Here is a 15,488-nt window from a genome sequence, read left to right as displayed (position 1 = left end):
CCCCTCCCCCCCAGTTTCAAAGCAGCCACTTCTAACCTTCCAGGACCAGGGAAGAAGGAAGGAAAGCAGAGGTGAAAGAACAGAATCTCAAAGTCAAACAGAATGCAGGCCTTGGCCTCCCCTTGAGACAAATACACAGCAGCACTTAGGCCTGTCCTCACTGTCCTCTTGCAAATGCCCTATTAACATAGCCCAGGCACAGGGACGAAGGGCCAGAGAAACAGCCTGACCTTGTACTGCCTTTCTTTGCAGCTTCCTGGAAAGGATTGACAGCGTCAGTCTGGTTGACTACACACCCACAGACCAGGTACGTGTAAAGAAAGCCACCAGGAGCTTCTGAGATAGTCTGCCAAGAGTGTTGTGCGGTAATTCAGAAGATTCAGGGAAAGCAAACCCATGATGACTGTTTCTTGGGTCTTGTTATTCTGCCCCTTATGTTGGTCCTGCCACCAAATTCGGAGTCTTCACTCCCCAGTCTTGTGCTGTGCCGCCTAGTCAAGTCCCTGCCAGTGTGCAGGGCAAACCCCATGCAGCATAGGAGCAGGTGATTCCCAGGCTTCCTAGGCCTATTGCTGAGGAAGCCAGGCCTTCGCTTCCCACCTGAGTATACTGGCTCCTTTTCTGCTTTGGACTTCAGACTTGAACCCCAGGTCCCATAGTACATCTCCAGGTGTCCTGCAAGTGTGCCCTCATATTGAGCAGACAAAGACTGCATGCAAACTAGCCCTGCTACCTTACCCTGAGCATTCGCAGCCCCTGGAGGCCTGGGGCTTGAACCACATGGAGGTTCTCTTTCCTCTGTGTTCCCTGGAGATGGAAGTTCCTCTTTCTCCTCTGGGTATCTGTCTCTATGGCTGACTCAAAGAGCTTAAAATGTTCCTGCAGTATGAGGCTCATGAAGGTTCTGGGGGGAGTCAATGGTTTGGGGAAGGTAGAGACATTTTCTCTCCTGTAAATAACCCTTCACCCATGTTCCTGTAAGCAACCCTGATTAAGCCCATTGAGTCACACACACACACACACACACACACACACACACAAAATGAAACTAGAAGGGACTAGTTGGAAGGAAGAAGTGGCATCAGAAGGAGGGAAAGAGTAATAGGAGAAAAGGGAACATGCTCAAAATAGATGCTATACAAGTATGAAACTACCATACCATGTAATTAATATGCTAATACAAACACATCCCACGGTGTCACTTGGCTCTCTAACATCAGGAAGGAGCCTCAAAGGGAACCTACACAGGTGTGATGATGTGATTATCAAACAGCAGAAGCTTCGCTCGTCTCCCAGGGTGGCTGATTCGTAAACAGCATAATGACAGCTGCCCAGGACAGGGTGACGTCAGCTGTGTGAAACTGTCGCTTTCCCTTGCCCTTGGGACCTTATCAACTGTGCTCTTAGAGGGAGCAGAACTAGGCAAGGAAGTGACAGCAACCCCACTAAAGTGAAGCAGCTTCCAGCCCTGAGGTCCCTGACTCACGAATGACAGTTAAGCGCCTACCAGCCCAGTCCCAGTAGAGACTTCCAGTGTAGCCACAGAACATAGGTCAAGACTTTGTCCCTGAATGCTGTGTACTGAGGTTTGACTGTCACGTAACAGCAAGATGTGGGCGTGAATCACTTCTTTTTTTTTTTTTTTTTTTTTTTTTTGGTTTTTCGAGACAGGGTTTCTCTATGGTTTGGGAGCCTGTCCTGGAACTAGCTCTTGTAGACCAGGCTGGTCTGGAACTCACAGAGATCCGCCTGCCTCTACCTCCCGAGTGCTGGGAATAAAGGCGTGCGCCACCACCGCCCGGCTCGTGAATCACTTCTTAAAAGTCTGGAGAGGTGCCAGGTTGCTGGTGGCACGTGCCTTTAATTCCAGCACTTCAGAGACAGAGGCAGATGAAATTCCATGAGTTTGAGCCTGGTCTACAGAATCAATTCCAGTACAGCCAAGGCTACACAGAAAAACCCTGTCTTGGAAAAAAAAAAAAAAAAAAAAGTCTTGAGGGGCATGAAAACACAGTTACAGTGTGACGAGCCAAATTGATTCAACAGTGGAGGTTTTCTACAATCTGCATTTTAATCACTCCTTTTTTTACGTTAGAGCTTCCCATTTCTCAGTGGCCACACTTATGTCAGGACACACCTTCTCTCTTCTTGCTCCAGGACCTCCTCAGATGCAGAGTGCTGACTTCAGGAATCTTTGAGACACGATTCCAAGTGGACAAAGTTAACTTTCAGTGAGTACATTGCTAAGAGTCTCCTGTGACAGGGACAGAGGTGGGAGGACCAGTCCGGTGCCAGCCTCTGGCCACAATGGGAGCCATAAAGCCTTGTGGCTACAGAGACTGGAACTGGGATTCAGGGCAGGCTGTGTGAGGCTGGACTCCAGCGAGGGCACTGAGAAGCTCACCCACATGGAGACACAGCTCCAGGAAAGGGGAGCACTGAGCAGGAGGGAGGGAGATAATAGGCCATGGTCCCTCTGATGCACGGCAGAGAAACTCAGACTGAAAACTGTGTGGAAACTTGAGCCAGACAACTGGAGAGCCTGAGGGAGGGCTGTGTCATCTGCCTGAATGTGGGTGACAGAGTCCTCCTGCCAGGCACCAGTGACTAGAGAGCTGTGGTCAGAGCTGGATCAGAAGAAAGCCCCACACCTCCCCAGGGGAGGCAGTCTTTTGAAGGTGAGACACGTTATCAGAGGATCTGCCCCGGCACAGACTTAGCATGCGCCTGGTACAAGGTGTGCTATGAACTAGGAACCATGGCATCTATTAGGCACCTACTATATGCCTCTATACACTGTGCCAGCAGCTTTCTGCCTTGCTCTTAACTCCTATACCCACAGTGCAGCATGAAAGAGGAAGAACTGAAGTTGGGGGATCTCAAAGACAAGGGCAGAGACCCAGAGGGGCCTTATGAGCGGCCGACCATTCTGACAACAAGGGAGAAGGGTAAAGGCATGTGCCCCTTACCCCAGTTTCCCTGAATAACCGGTGCCCCTCTGTTTCTCCTCCACAGCATGTTTGATGTTGGCGGCCAGAGGGATGAGAGAAGAAAATGGATCCAGTGCTTTAATGGTGATTTGCTGTTCCATAGAGGGCTGGGTGCTGACTCCCACTCTGTGTCTAGCTGTGTTTTAATCAAACTCTAATCTCTATGTAAAGTATAACTTGGTAAACATACATGTGAAGTAAATAGTCATGGTCCTTCCTCAAATGTGAATCTCATGGAGCATTTAATCGCCCATGTTTCCAGTTACCTTTTGGCAGCAATGCCCCGTTGTGTATATAGCCTGTATTCAAGTTGTTCTAGACACGATCCCCAAATGGCAGTGCCTGAGACCTGCGCAGTCCTAATCCCAGAGAAGCCAGCTTTGTCCATCTAAAGTGCTTCCCTTCCCCTCTCTGCCCATCTCAGATGTCACCGCCATCATTTACGTGGCGGCCTGCAGTAGCTACAACATGGTGATCCGGGAGGACAACAACACCAACAGACTGAGGGAGTCGCTGGACCTGTTCGAAAGCATCTGGAATAACAGGTGACAAATACACCCCACCACTGGATCGCAGATCAGAAGACTACAAATGCTTTCGTTGCTGTTGTTAAAAATACCCTCTTTAACCAAGTGTGTCTGCACACAACTGTGTTCCTAACATTAGGAAAGCTAGATCAAGAGGCACAGAGTTCAAGGCCAGTGTGGGCTATGTAGTTAGACCTCGTAGACAAAAAAAAAAAAAAAAAACTGAACATAGCCGTGGGCACTTGTAACCTAAAAACAGGGAGGCAGAGGCAAGCAGATCCCCAGGGCTCTGCCTTACCAGCCTAGCCAAAATGGCCAACTACAGGCTCAAGGAAGAGACCCTGCCTCAATCTAAGTACAGGATTATTTTGAGACATATTTATATATCAGCTTCTGGCGTCCACTAGTTCCTACATACATATGTGTGTGTGCACACACACACATACACATGTAAATCCTCAACTTGAATAAGCCTTTCTTCCCATCTGATAGGCATACATGGGGACTCTTCTTTGATGGAGCTCTTATAGGTTCTTGATTAGGGCTTTTTAAATCTGCCATAAAAGTCTCACGTTATATCAGAATTCAAAGTTTTGTTTGCTTGTTTTGACCTGGTGTCTCCCTATATTACCCAAGCTGGCCTTAAACTCAATCCTCTGGCCTCAGCCTCCTGATTTACTAGGATTATAGGTATATGCCTCTGTCCTGATTGACAGTTTGTTTAAGAACCCAGTTTAGAATGCTCACGGATAACTAGATGGTCCCTACAATCCCGACAGCTCAAAGCCATAGTACAGTCATAGGATACTCCAGAATGCCAAGGGGCAGAAGTGAATGAGTCTAGAGAGATGGCTACGTGGCTAAGAGTACTAGTTACTCTTCAGCAGGACCCTGGAAGATTTCTATACTCACGTGGCAACCAGCATGGCTGCCACATGGCAACCTGGCAATCCTGGTCATTGTAACTCCAGTCCTAGGGGATCTGACATCCTCTTCTGGCCTCAGTGGGTACCAGGCATGCACATGGTGCACCGATAATTCATGCAGACAAAACATTGATACACATTCAATAAATCTTATTTAAAAATTTTAAGTTTGTATTGTTGAATAAGTATCTCTCTGTCAAGTGTTCAACTACCATCCTCCTTTATGGTTTCAGAGTTAATGGGAAAGAAATGGGGCCAGGAAACGCCAGGTGTGAAGAATGAGTATTCTTCGGAATGGTTGTCAGAGGGCACGCACAGCAAAGCATCCACATTGTTGCAATTATAGTCTTGTCTTTCTAAATATGCATGAGAATAAAGTAATCTAGGCATAAAATTATAAAAATCTCATAGTAATTATCATTTGCTATAATTCATTTGATTATATGTGTATTTTCTATAACTTCAACTTGTTTGTGTAGAAGCTACAAAAATTACAAAAGTAGAAGAAAAAAGCCAAACTAACGCATCTGCGGGGGGAATGTATTACATTTACATTTGTGGTCAGTGTCCTATGGACTGATCCCTTGGGCCTCTGGGGATTTCAGAGGGCTTTGTTGATGTGGCAGCTAAGTTCCTTTTGTCTTTACTCCAACTTTTCTTACCCTCACCACCTCTGTTCCAGGGCCTCACCCCTTTAGCTTCTCATAGAACATGTGAGGAGTCTAGTTCTGCCCCCTTGTCCCCCTGTGCTAAGAGGAGAGAAAACAGAAGACAGGCTGCTAACTAAGCTCCCTGTGATTGGCTAATGAGCCTTTTGGTACTTCAGTAACATTCTCCCATTGGAGTTTTCTGGTCCATTGGACCCCAAAATTATACCACAAAAGTCCAAGTGTATTCACTGAATGCCTAGAGCTCTGCTCTGTTACTGATAAGTGTAGTCCCCACAGAGTTCACCAAAAAGAGTGAACCGCTACCTTCCGAAGGCTTTGTCATTGGTTGGTACGGAGTGAGAGCATTGATATACAAGTGATAGTGAGTCAGTTTCCGGAAGATGCCGGTGTTGGCCCACTTCCCTCCCACCTCTTTGTTGGCCTGCCTTGCAGAGCTGAGGTAGGGGGTGACATCAGGGTCTCAGACGGGGCAAGCACCTGCCACTAAGCAGCAGCATCAGAGTCCCAGTTAGTCTGGCAGCGTCGTGGTGACTGGTACTTTCATGTGCTAGTGTCGTGAAACTGGTGTGGATTTGTGTTCTTTCTAGGTGGTTGCGGACCATTTCTATCATCTTGTTCTTGAACAAACAAGATATGCTGGCAGAAAAAGTCTTGGCAGGGAAATCAAAAATTGAAGACTATTTCCCAGAGTATGCCAATTACACTGTCCCCGAAGATGGTAAGATTTCAAAACACGGTCTCTCTTACAGCTGCAAGAGCCAACTATTCTTTTCTCATCGTTCTATAAACTGCAAATCAGCATTGTCTGGTGAATCTGAGAACTGCCTAAGTTTAAAACATCCTCTCTATGTGCCCCCAAAGCACTAGGGTATGGGATGAGTAACCCTATCCAAAATGCTCAGGACCACAAGTGTCGAGCTTATAATTTTTTGAATTTTGGAATGTTTGCTTATCTGGGAGATGTGACTCTATTTCATTAAAAACAAAACTCACTGATATTGGAATATATTTCTGTGTACCTCAAATATGTACCCTAAGGTTTTTGTTTTGTTTTGTTTTGTTTTTTTGGTTTTTCGAGACAGGGTTTTTCTGTGGCTTTGGAGCCTGTCCTGGAACTAGCTCTGTAGACCAGGCTGGTCTCGAACTCACAGCCCCGACTGCTGCCGCTTTGTTTCTGTTTGGTGTGGCTGGTTAGTTAGTTTGGAGGTCTGCTTTTGGTTTGGTTTGGTTTGGTTTGAGACGGCGCCTTATATAATTCAGGCAGGCCTGGAATTCACTACGTGGACCAGAATGTCCTTGAACTCATAGAGAAAACACACACACAGACAGACAGACAGACAGACAGACAGACAGACACACACACACACACACACACACACACACACACACACACACCTGCGCGCCCTTCTCTCCCCAGTACTGGGATTAAAGAAGCACACCACCACACAGGCCCTTTGGCAGTCAGAGCATTCTCAGATCTCACCTCACAGTCTGGGTAGTTGCTGTCCCAGGCTGAGCCAGGGCTCTGGGAAAAGCTGAGGTGTGGCTTCAGTTGCTTCTCTGTCTTCCCAGAAGATTGTCTTGCCCCTCTGCCCAGATACTTCCTGTCTCTCACTGCCCCCTAGGCCAGCCAGCAGCTGAGTTCTGTGGCCACTCCTCCATGCATTACTTCTCCAGGTGTGGTCCTGACCTCACTGTTCAGTGACTCTCAGCTTCCAGCTTAGCCTCCATGGCTATGCATATGTGTGTGTGTGCATACATTCTTCACGCATGCATGCATGCATGTTTGCTTGAGCACTTGGGTTTTTGGCACAGCCCATCTTTCCAAAACACAAACACTCCTTTATGCCCCGTTAAAGAGCACCACCTCAGTGGCATGAACTCTGCTCTTGGAAGTGGAGCTTCCCAGCGAAGGGACACCAAAGGGATTCACTGTGATGGCTGAAGGAACCTTGGTTCCGGCCTGATGCTCACCCAGTACCATGTGTCCGGTTCATCTGTGACTCCAGGGCACCCGTCACTCCCTGGCATGGATAGTGACTGCTGGTAGCCCAGACTCCCCATCCTGCTTGGTGATCCTCAACTCAGACGCAGCCAGCAAGAAAAGCAAGGGAGTCGGGCTGGAGACATGGCTCAGAGGTTAAGAGCACTGGCTGCTCTTCCAGAGGTCCTGAGTTCAATTCCCCCGCAACCATATGGTGGCTCACAGCCATCTGTGATGAGATCTGGCGCCCTCTTCAGGCCTGAAGGGATACGTGTAGGCAGAACACTGTAGGCATAATAAATAAATATTAGAAAGAAAGAAAGAAAGAAAGAAAGAAAGAAAGAAAGAAAGAAAGAAAGAAAGAAAGAAAGAAAGAAAGAAAAGCAAGGGAGTGGATCAGTGCAGCATGGATGAAAGGCTCAGTAATTACACAGGATAAAAGAATCCGAGCCAAGAGGACTTCGGGCTGTGGAAAGTATAGGAAATACACAGACTGTAGTGCCAGAATCATACTTGCTTGGTTGGGAACAGAAAGAGAGGGCTGCAGAAGAAAATGGGGGCACTTCCAATAACGCTGAATACTACTTTGATCGCTCGTTATTTTGTTCATAGTGATAATCTGATAAGCCAACACATGTCAAAATGTACCAAAGTGTACATTTGAAATATGTACAGTTGGGCTGGAGAGATGGCTCAGAGGTTAAAAGAACTGACTGCTGTTCTGAAGGTCCTGAGTTCAATTCCCAGCAACCACATGATGGCTCACACCCATGTATAATTAGATCTGGTGCCCAGAACACTATATACATAATAAATAAATTTAAAAAAAATATGTACAGTTAAGGGTCTATAAGTTATCCCTTCATAAAACAAGTGCCCAGTTCCCAGTCAATGAATTACCAGAGTATCTCCAGAGGTGGAGATGTCACCAGATCCTGAGGTTCCAGGACATACTTGGGTTGATAGCCACCAGAGGGTCTCCTGCAGTGGACTTCCCAGGACCCCCAACCCAAGTCTGTGCAGTAGCCTGAAGAGAGTCCTCCTACAAGGCTGATTTTAAAAAGTGGGGTGCATCCCAGACAGCACAGCCTTCCTCTCTACCACAGATTGGAAGAGGAAGTGGAAGATGGAGGGGACACAGAATTGTCCAGAATCCAGTTAGAAGCTTTCTGGAGCAAGTGTTACTTGCCGTAACCTGTCTGTCTAGGTTCCCATAACAAAATTCCTTAGGCAGGGTGATTGGTAAACAAAGTGATCTGGAGGCTGAGAAATCCAGAATCAAGGCCCCAGCAGAGTTGACATCTACAGAGGCCAGCTCTCTCTTCTGTGAGTTCTGTGTCCTCAGCCGGTGGAAGACACCAGTCTCCTTCAGGACTCCTGTGGATGAGTGTTGTATCCCCCTCAGCGTGGCAGAGCCCCTGACAGTGGAGCCATCCCACTTGGTGACACTCTGATGAGGAAGACTGTATGAGGAAAGTAGACACAGCACCCAGACCAGAGGACTAGCGACATTTTCTCGGAGCTCCATGAGAATTAAAACGCTTTGGGAGAAGGAAAATTAAATGTTACATTTAATTTTGCCCTGTCATGCGATGAATGTTAATGCCATGAACATACAGAGCCCTGTGTAGTTAATTCCTTCTGCGTTGCCATTCTTCTGCATCTCTGCTTCCGTCAGTTAAATGAAACTCCATTTTTAATTTCAACAGCAACACCGGATGCAGGAGAAGATCCCAAAGTTACGAGAGCCAAGTTCTTTATCCGAGATCTGTTTTTGGTAAGCAATTCTGTTGCCCTTGTGTGGTCCACATTACAGTTAATAACCTTGCTCTCTGTGGTGTGCTAACTAGCCCTTCATGGTCTCACTGTCTCCCTAAGCCCTGAGCCAAGACAGAAGCAGTCCTCTCTCGTGCCTCGGCACACTGACGTGAGAGAGGTTACATCTCTCACCCAGGTACCGAAGGGAGGAGCAGGTGTCAGGGCCACACTCTGTTCACACACGTGTCTCCCAAACAGAAGCAAGTCCTGCAGAGTCTAAAGTGCACACAGTCAATCCTTGGTGTCTGCTTCCTCCACCCAAAAGCACCAGCAGGTTGGCATGAAAATGAACTTGCCCGAATTCTGCCCCCTCCCTCTATCAAGTTGCCATGCTTGTCATGCCCGTTTTTGGGTTATTTTCCAGGACATACATTTATACCACTGAGCTATATCCCAGTCCTTGATTTTTTTTTTTTAAGACAGAGTATGTGTAGCTCGGGCTGGCCTCAGAATCACTGCGTAGCCCAGGCTGGCCACTAACTTACATCCTCCTACCTCTACTTCTGGGATTAGAGGTGCATGTGAGCAGGCATTCATTTCAATGTCCTTAAGCTTGAAAATGAAAAGCTGGGCCAGAGCTATAGCTCAGTGGTAGGGTACTTTGCCTACCTTGCAATGGTTGATGTTTTGGGTTCCATCCCCAGCAACAAACAGACTCACAAGGGAAGCTAACATCCCTTCTGACCCCTCTCAGGAGTTTTATAACCAGATGAACATTTCCTCAAGACCCTCGATGTGGTCCTAAGAGCTCCCTAAAGGCTGTGACCCAAGATGCTTTGCAGACAAAAGATGTTGGAAAGGAGGCCCTGGGATGCTTCTAGGGATCACCTGTAGCTAGAAAGTATGTATGATTCTGTTGGGGTTGTCGGGGCTGCCAAAGCGACATCCCGTAGACCCCCAACATCTCACAGACTAGAGGCTTAGCCAATGGAAATGCTTCCTCAGAGCTCGGGATGCTGAAGTTTGAAGTCAGGTGTCAAAAAAAGGACCTAATCCTGAGGCTGTTCTTCTCGGCTCATGGATAGCATCTCCACTTTGTGTCCCCGTGATCAGCTTCTCCATGTCTGTGTCCTGACCTCCTCCCCTTACAGGGACACCTTACAGGTCAGCTGTGTTGAACTCAAGCTCAAGCTAAAGACTTTATTTAACCATAATTGTCTCTTTGAAGATCTTGTCATATCATATCATAAAGATATGCAGGCATATCCTGAGGCCCTGGAGAGTTCAGATCCAACACAGAAGTTTGGAAATACAATTCAGCCCTTCCTTTCCCTAGTCTGTCCCAGGTAGCTTTGCAAATGGACTTTGTGCTTCCCACCGTTAAGAGCAAAGAACGCTTCACACACACACACACACACACACACACACACACACACACACTCGGCAACAGTCCACTGCCAGCTGCCAGCTAGATCACCTGTGTGGAGAATGCATAACTGAGATACAACCCATCACATGTGGATTCTTAGATAAATTTGCTGCATCGGGTGGCACAGGAGTTGCATGGTGAGGTAGGAAGATGGCTGTCATTCTGGAGTTTAAGGTTGGTGTAGGCAGTATTGCTAGACCCTTCCACAAAGTAAATATAAATGAATTAAAAACTGAGTTAGAGACAAGCTCTGGCCCCCACCTCAACGGCATGCACTAGTTGCCGTAACTACCACATATCCAGGCAGAATATATTTCTGTAAGCAGACTTCTGTCCACCAGGGCAACATAGACAAACATAGATGCTGGAAATTTCTATTCAGGAAATCTTGGCCTGTCTTGCCCTCTCCAAAGCCCGCCTCAGCTCAGATTCAGTGCCTGTGGCCGAGGGATGTTTAACTCTCTCCTGGGGCATGCTTGGTACCTGAGCAGTTTGGGGAAGCCCAGTCGGTCCAAGTCCTCTCTAGCCTCTCTATCCAGTCCTTAAGCTGTCCTCCCATTTGATGGCACTGGGCCCTGTTGTCCTGAGCACAACCTTCTTCTCCACAGAGGATCAGCACAGCCACAGGCGATGGCAAACATTACTGCTACCCCCACTTCACCTGTGCCGTGGACACCGAGAACATCCGCAGAGTGTTCAACGACTGTCGTGACATCATCCAGAGGATGCACCTGAAGCAGTACGAACTCTTGTGAGGACTGCCTACCCCTCCTCCTCACTGCCGCCTCTCCTCCCTCTTGGCCACCCCAGGAGGCGGTGTATCTCCCCAGCCTGCGTGTCTGTCCACCCCGAGCCATGGTAGGGCGTAGTGAGTGTTTCAGCGTCACGGGGCTGCCACCTGTCCTGTCCTAGGTATGCCTACGTGTGAGCACCAAGCCTCTGGCTACCTCTGTCCCCCAGGTTTGGTTTCTGTAGCTTTTGTTTCTCACCGGACTGCACAGCCTCCCGCCACCAATCTTTATCACTGCAAAGCCACCAACTCTCACATGGGTGATACTGCAGTGACCCGTCTGAGTGGGAACCTATCGATTCTTTGATTGGTCGAGGGGCTGACTCATCAAAGGCAACGTGGTAAATCGGAGAAATACATTGTTTCAAATTATCAAGCATGATCACCATGGACTGAGGCTCTTTCTGGCTAGCAGGTAGCTGCCCCTTCTGATCTGCACTGGCCCAATGCTTAGAGTAGACCCGAGCCAGCCACAGAGCAAGAGGAATTTTTTTCCGGCCACGGTTGCAGTGAGTAGAGGGCCTCTCAGAGCCTCTTACATTTAGGCAGAAAAGCTGCCCCGTTCACTACTGCAAACTGTGTCCTGTCTATACATGGGGGTGTCCTCTACACCTTCCTGATAGCTGGGCATGGTCTTTCCTAGTTTCTCTTTGTTGTTGCTTTACTAGACTGTACAGACCCACACAATGTAATACTCTTTTGTATGACTCCTAACAAAACCTCCTCCTTGTAGCGTTCTGTGCCTTGGTGATGGCCCCACCTGTAAGGAAATATGTCCCAGCTGTGCCAAGCAGCTTGCGGTCCACACAACCTGCTGCAGACACAGCGGGGAATCGGTGGGATCTGTTCATCTTGGGATATTTTTTTATCAGGTTGGTATTTATGGACGATCGTTACAGAATCATCTACTTGACCAGCAGTGCCATCCCAATACTGGAACTGTCGCAGCCGCCAGCTTTCATTGCTCTGAATCTCAGCTGCTGCAAACACTGGGACCACCCAATTCCAAGGCATAAATTAGAAGCTACTTTTTTTTTAGGGTACTAAGGGTTTTCTCTCCCCCTACCCCCCCCCCCCCCCCCCCCCCCCCCCGCACACAGATGAAATGTTTCTGAAGACTCCTTCAGGTTCCCTAGGCAGGAGCAGGCCTACTACCCCCTAGTTAAGTTCTAGATACAGTCCCATCTTATGATAAACAGGTGACCAGAGGAAAGTGAAGTAGCGTCAATGTTGTAGCGGAGTGAGGGCAGGAAGGACGGCACCTTCTGAAGATGAAATACTACAAAGCTATTTACTTAGTATCTATCTATCTGCATTGCTAGGGACGAGCCCAGCACCTGGAGCATGCTAGGCAAGCACTCTACTGCTAATCCTTATCCACAGCCATAACGCCAGCCCCACAAAAACCTTTGTTTTAAATATAAAGACAGACTGTATGGCTGCTCCCCACATGTGAGATCTGCAGCCGCAACCTCGAGTATACGGTAGGAACGCCTAGAACATAACAGCAGCTGCGTCAGGGCACTGTTGGCGCTACCTACGGCCAAGGCTCTGGGAATAGTTCTCTTAGGCTTAGAGTTCTCTGTCAAGATGTCCTAGGTTAAATATTCATCAGTACAAACACACAGGAGTGACCGCCTGTGTTACTTTACTTATTCATCTACTTATTGTTGTCTCAAGTTTATTCCACTTAAGTCGGCATTGCGTAATGCTTTGTACACTCCTCGTGGCTGAGATGCTCCTCTGGGAAAGGACGGCAGCCTCGGTCGCGACAGCACGCTCCTCGGCTCCTCGCCGCTGTCTGTACCACTCTCCACTGCTGCACAAACTTCCGGCTGAGCCCACACACGACAGGAAAGTGACTTTCAGTTCCCCTGCACGTTCCAAGCAAGAAGAAAAGCTCACACACACATACACGTGAAGTTTTATACCACTAACAGTTCCCTGTTACTAAAGAACTATTTAAAAGTGTTCTAGGGGCTGAATGTATAACTCTGACAGAGCACACACTCAGCATGCAGAAGCCCTGAGCTCAATCAGAATAGAAGAAATATAAATTAATAAGATTCGATCATTATAAAGATCCAGACTCCTTTAGGGAAAAAAAATATATGCTTTATTTTCAAATTCAAACATCCAGGTCCTCCATTTTTGAAGTTTGAATCACCAACAGGCATTGAATCAGATGTGACAGGTTTTTCTCCTAAAGAGAAAATCACACTTAACTAAAAATCTGATTCCATCAGCACAGAAACAAGTTCCTGCATATTGAATCTGTCCTTTTGAGCATACGACTTCATGATCTATGAGAAATTGAGAGCCACTGCAGAGAGGGACAGAGAAAAATCCAACTCTTCGGTGCACACGAAGCCTCCAACGTGCACCAAGACTGCCGGGTCCTTTCTGGGGAAGCAAGGGCTGTGTGTTGTGCATGCAAGTGACAGTGTCCATGACATTTACATACTGTACAGATGCACCCTTTGATTCTACATATATTTGATAAAACAAAAAGACAGACGTGTTGTCGAGTACATGTTCTGTTTTCATAGCACGAGAGCAGGCCAGGCAGCCGTCTACTCTGCAGCCACTGGCGTGGATGATTTGGAATCCCCATGATGCGCACAAGGACAGTCACTACTATTTGCTCACCTCCGCGGCTCACATGAGCCCCACCACAAGTCCTATGCCTTTGGTGTTGATTGATATTACCAAGAGGCAACAATCACCGGCTTCATCATCTTCTCATGTGCGTTCTGCACCGCTTCCAACCGGACAGAAGAGAGGAAGGCAAGCGTTCAAAGTGAGCTAGGACGAGGAGCACAAGGAAGCTAACCACCGCGCCATAGGTGGTCAGCACCCTGTCCTCAAATGGGAGGTAGCACTTGGAGAGAGCGTAGTCTCTGGATGTCAGACTTCCCTGGGGAAGAAATAGAGAGTTGATGAGTGAGTTCCAAGGGCGAGTCCCAGGCACAGCAATGACTTAGAGGCTGTCTTCTAGGCCCCCATGGGTGGGCTCGGGAGGGAAGAGCCCTCTTCATTCAGGACCAAGGAGCTTTAGGCATAACAAGTCACCACCGGCCACAGAGGTGCTAGCAAAAGAAAGACACCAAAGCTCTGCTGGCTCGGGAAGATCACATAGTAGAGTAGCCCTGAAGGGAGAAGGAGAGGCATCAGTCCCAGAGGAACAAGAGGACAGAGTGTCCCTGCCGTCTGATAGCAGAGCAGTCTACTGTCGCCCAGAAGTACCCCTGCCTCTCCACAGTGTGGATTCGCAATGTGGAATCAAGGCAGCAAATGTTTTCACTGACTTGAACTTGAAAACACACGGGGCCCCCGCCTTTTTCTAGGTAGAACCATAGAACAACAGCATGAGGCTGAGTGCAAGACCCATGGTTACAAAGGAGGCGTTTCACTGGGTCAGCACCTTTCCCCAGCTTGGGGATTCTGTAGCAGCGTGCGCCTGGCACACTTAGGAAATGAGAGGTGACAAAGTCTACTGATGTATAGACACCGTTTCCTTGGAAACAAACTGGCTCTTGTTGAACTTCACCTCTGCTCTCGAGATAAGATTCTGGCAGATGCTCCTCAGAGTCCCTCTGAAGCCATGTTCTGCCTCTGTGTCCCCAGACAGGTGATTACAGACAGGGGGTGTATACAACTCAGAGTACAAGGAGGGCGACTGATTTCTGGCTTTTGTATGTTTTTACAGATTGCAGCCGTTAAATAGTTGATTCCTGTGTTGATCTCAATACTCCAGAAAGCTTTCAGATAAAAATAAAGGTTTACGTTACCATGATGAAGCTGGGGTTGTTTCTGTTCCTCCAACTGAAGGACGGGACGCTCACCTCGAGCACTCCTCCCGGGTGGAGCACCTCGCAGGCGCTGTGTGTGTGGCCACTCAGGACCAGGCGAGGCTGGAGCCACCACAGCAGCTGGCAGCCAAGAAGAGGCAGGGAGTTAATGCTCAGACTGGCACTGATACACCCATGGCTTCACCAGGGTCGCTGACATGGCCACTCATCCCATTCAAATAACGATAATCCTTAATAGGAAAGGTAGGCTTGTCTTTCCCCAGATTCCCTATTCCTAGTAAACCTTAGAACCCACTCTTCCTATCACAAACTTGTATATTATTACTTTATTTTTATAAATTTATTTCATAAATACTTTCCACAAATATATTTACATTTGAAATATAAATTTATATGTACATTTAGCATTTATAAATTTACATTTTAATATACTTCCATATTATACATAAATGCTATAGTTTATGTGTGCATATATATATATAATATATATATAGGAAAGTACATTTCTAATTAAATCACCCCAAATTAGACTCTAAATTTCGGTTACGCTCAATTCATTTTTTTTTAAATATTTGTTTATTTATTATGTATACAATATTCT

At 47.4% G+C, this 15,488-nt stretch overlaps 2 protein-coding genes across 3 annotated transcripts in view; one reads left to right on the top strand and one right to left on the bottom strand.

The window, feature by feature from the left end:
* Nucleotides 1-11,457, top strand: part of Gnal (G protein subunit alpha L) — a 97,019-nt gene extending 85,562 nt beyond the window's left edge. For both annotated transcript variants that reach the window (XM_050157897.1, XM_050157898.1), the window contains exons 6-12: nt 253-307; nt 2,158-2,231; nt 3,016-3,074; nt 3,415-3,535; nt 5,702-5,832; nt 8,808-8,875; nt 10,894-11,457. In XM_050157897.1, coding sequence (XP_050013854.1) covers nt 253-307; nt 2,158-2,231; nt 3,016-3,074; nt 3,415-3,535; nt 5,702-5,832; nt 8,808-8,875; nt 10,894-11,040 — 655 coding nt within the window. In that variant the 3' untranslated portion in view covers nt 11,041-11,457. The remainder of the gene's footprint in view (nt 1-252; nt 308-2,157; nt 2,232-3,015; nt 3,075-3,414; nt 3,536-5,701; nt 5,833-8,807; nt 8,876-10,893) is intronic.
* Nucleotides 11,458-11,600: 143 nt separating this feature from the next.
* Mppe1 (metallophosphoesterase 1) overlaps nt 11,601-15,488 on the bottom strand; it is a 23,530-nt gene continuing 19,642 nt past the window's right edge. The window contains exons 6-7 of the mRNA XM_050157874.1: nt 14,867-15,065; nt 11,601-13,992 (exon numbers count right to left, since the gene is read on the bottom strand). Of these exons, the coding sequence (XP_050013831.1) occupies nt 13,810-13,992; nt 14,867-15,065 (382 nt within the window). The 3' untranslated portion in view covers nt 11,601-13,809. The remainder of the gene's footprint in view (nt 13,993-14,866; nt 15,066-15,488) is intronic.

This window comes from Alexandromys fortis, unplaced genomic scaffold (assembly GCF_014885135.2).
Source record: "Alexandromys fortis isolate MF-2015 unplaced genomic scaffold, M_Fortis_MF-2015_v1.1 scaffold_94, whole genome shotgun sequence".
Taxonomy (NCBI): domain Eukaryota; kingdom Metazoa; phylum Chordata; class Mammalia; order Rodentia; family Cricetidae; genus Alexandromys; species Alexandromys fortis.
The sequence above is the reverse complement of the archived record's forward strand: the minus strand, read 5'-3'. Positions and strand labels throughout refer to the sequence as shown.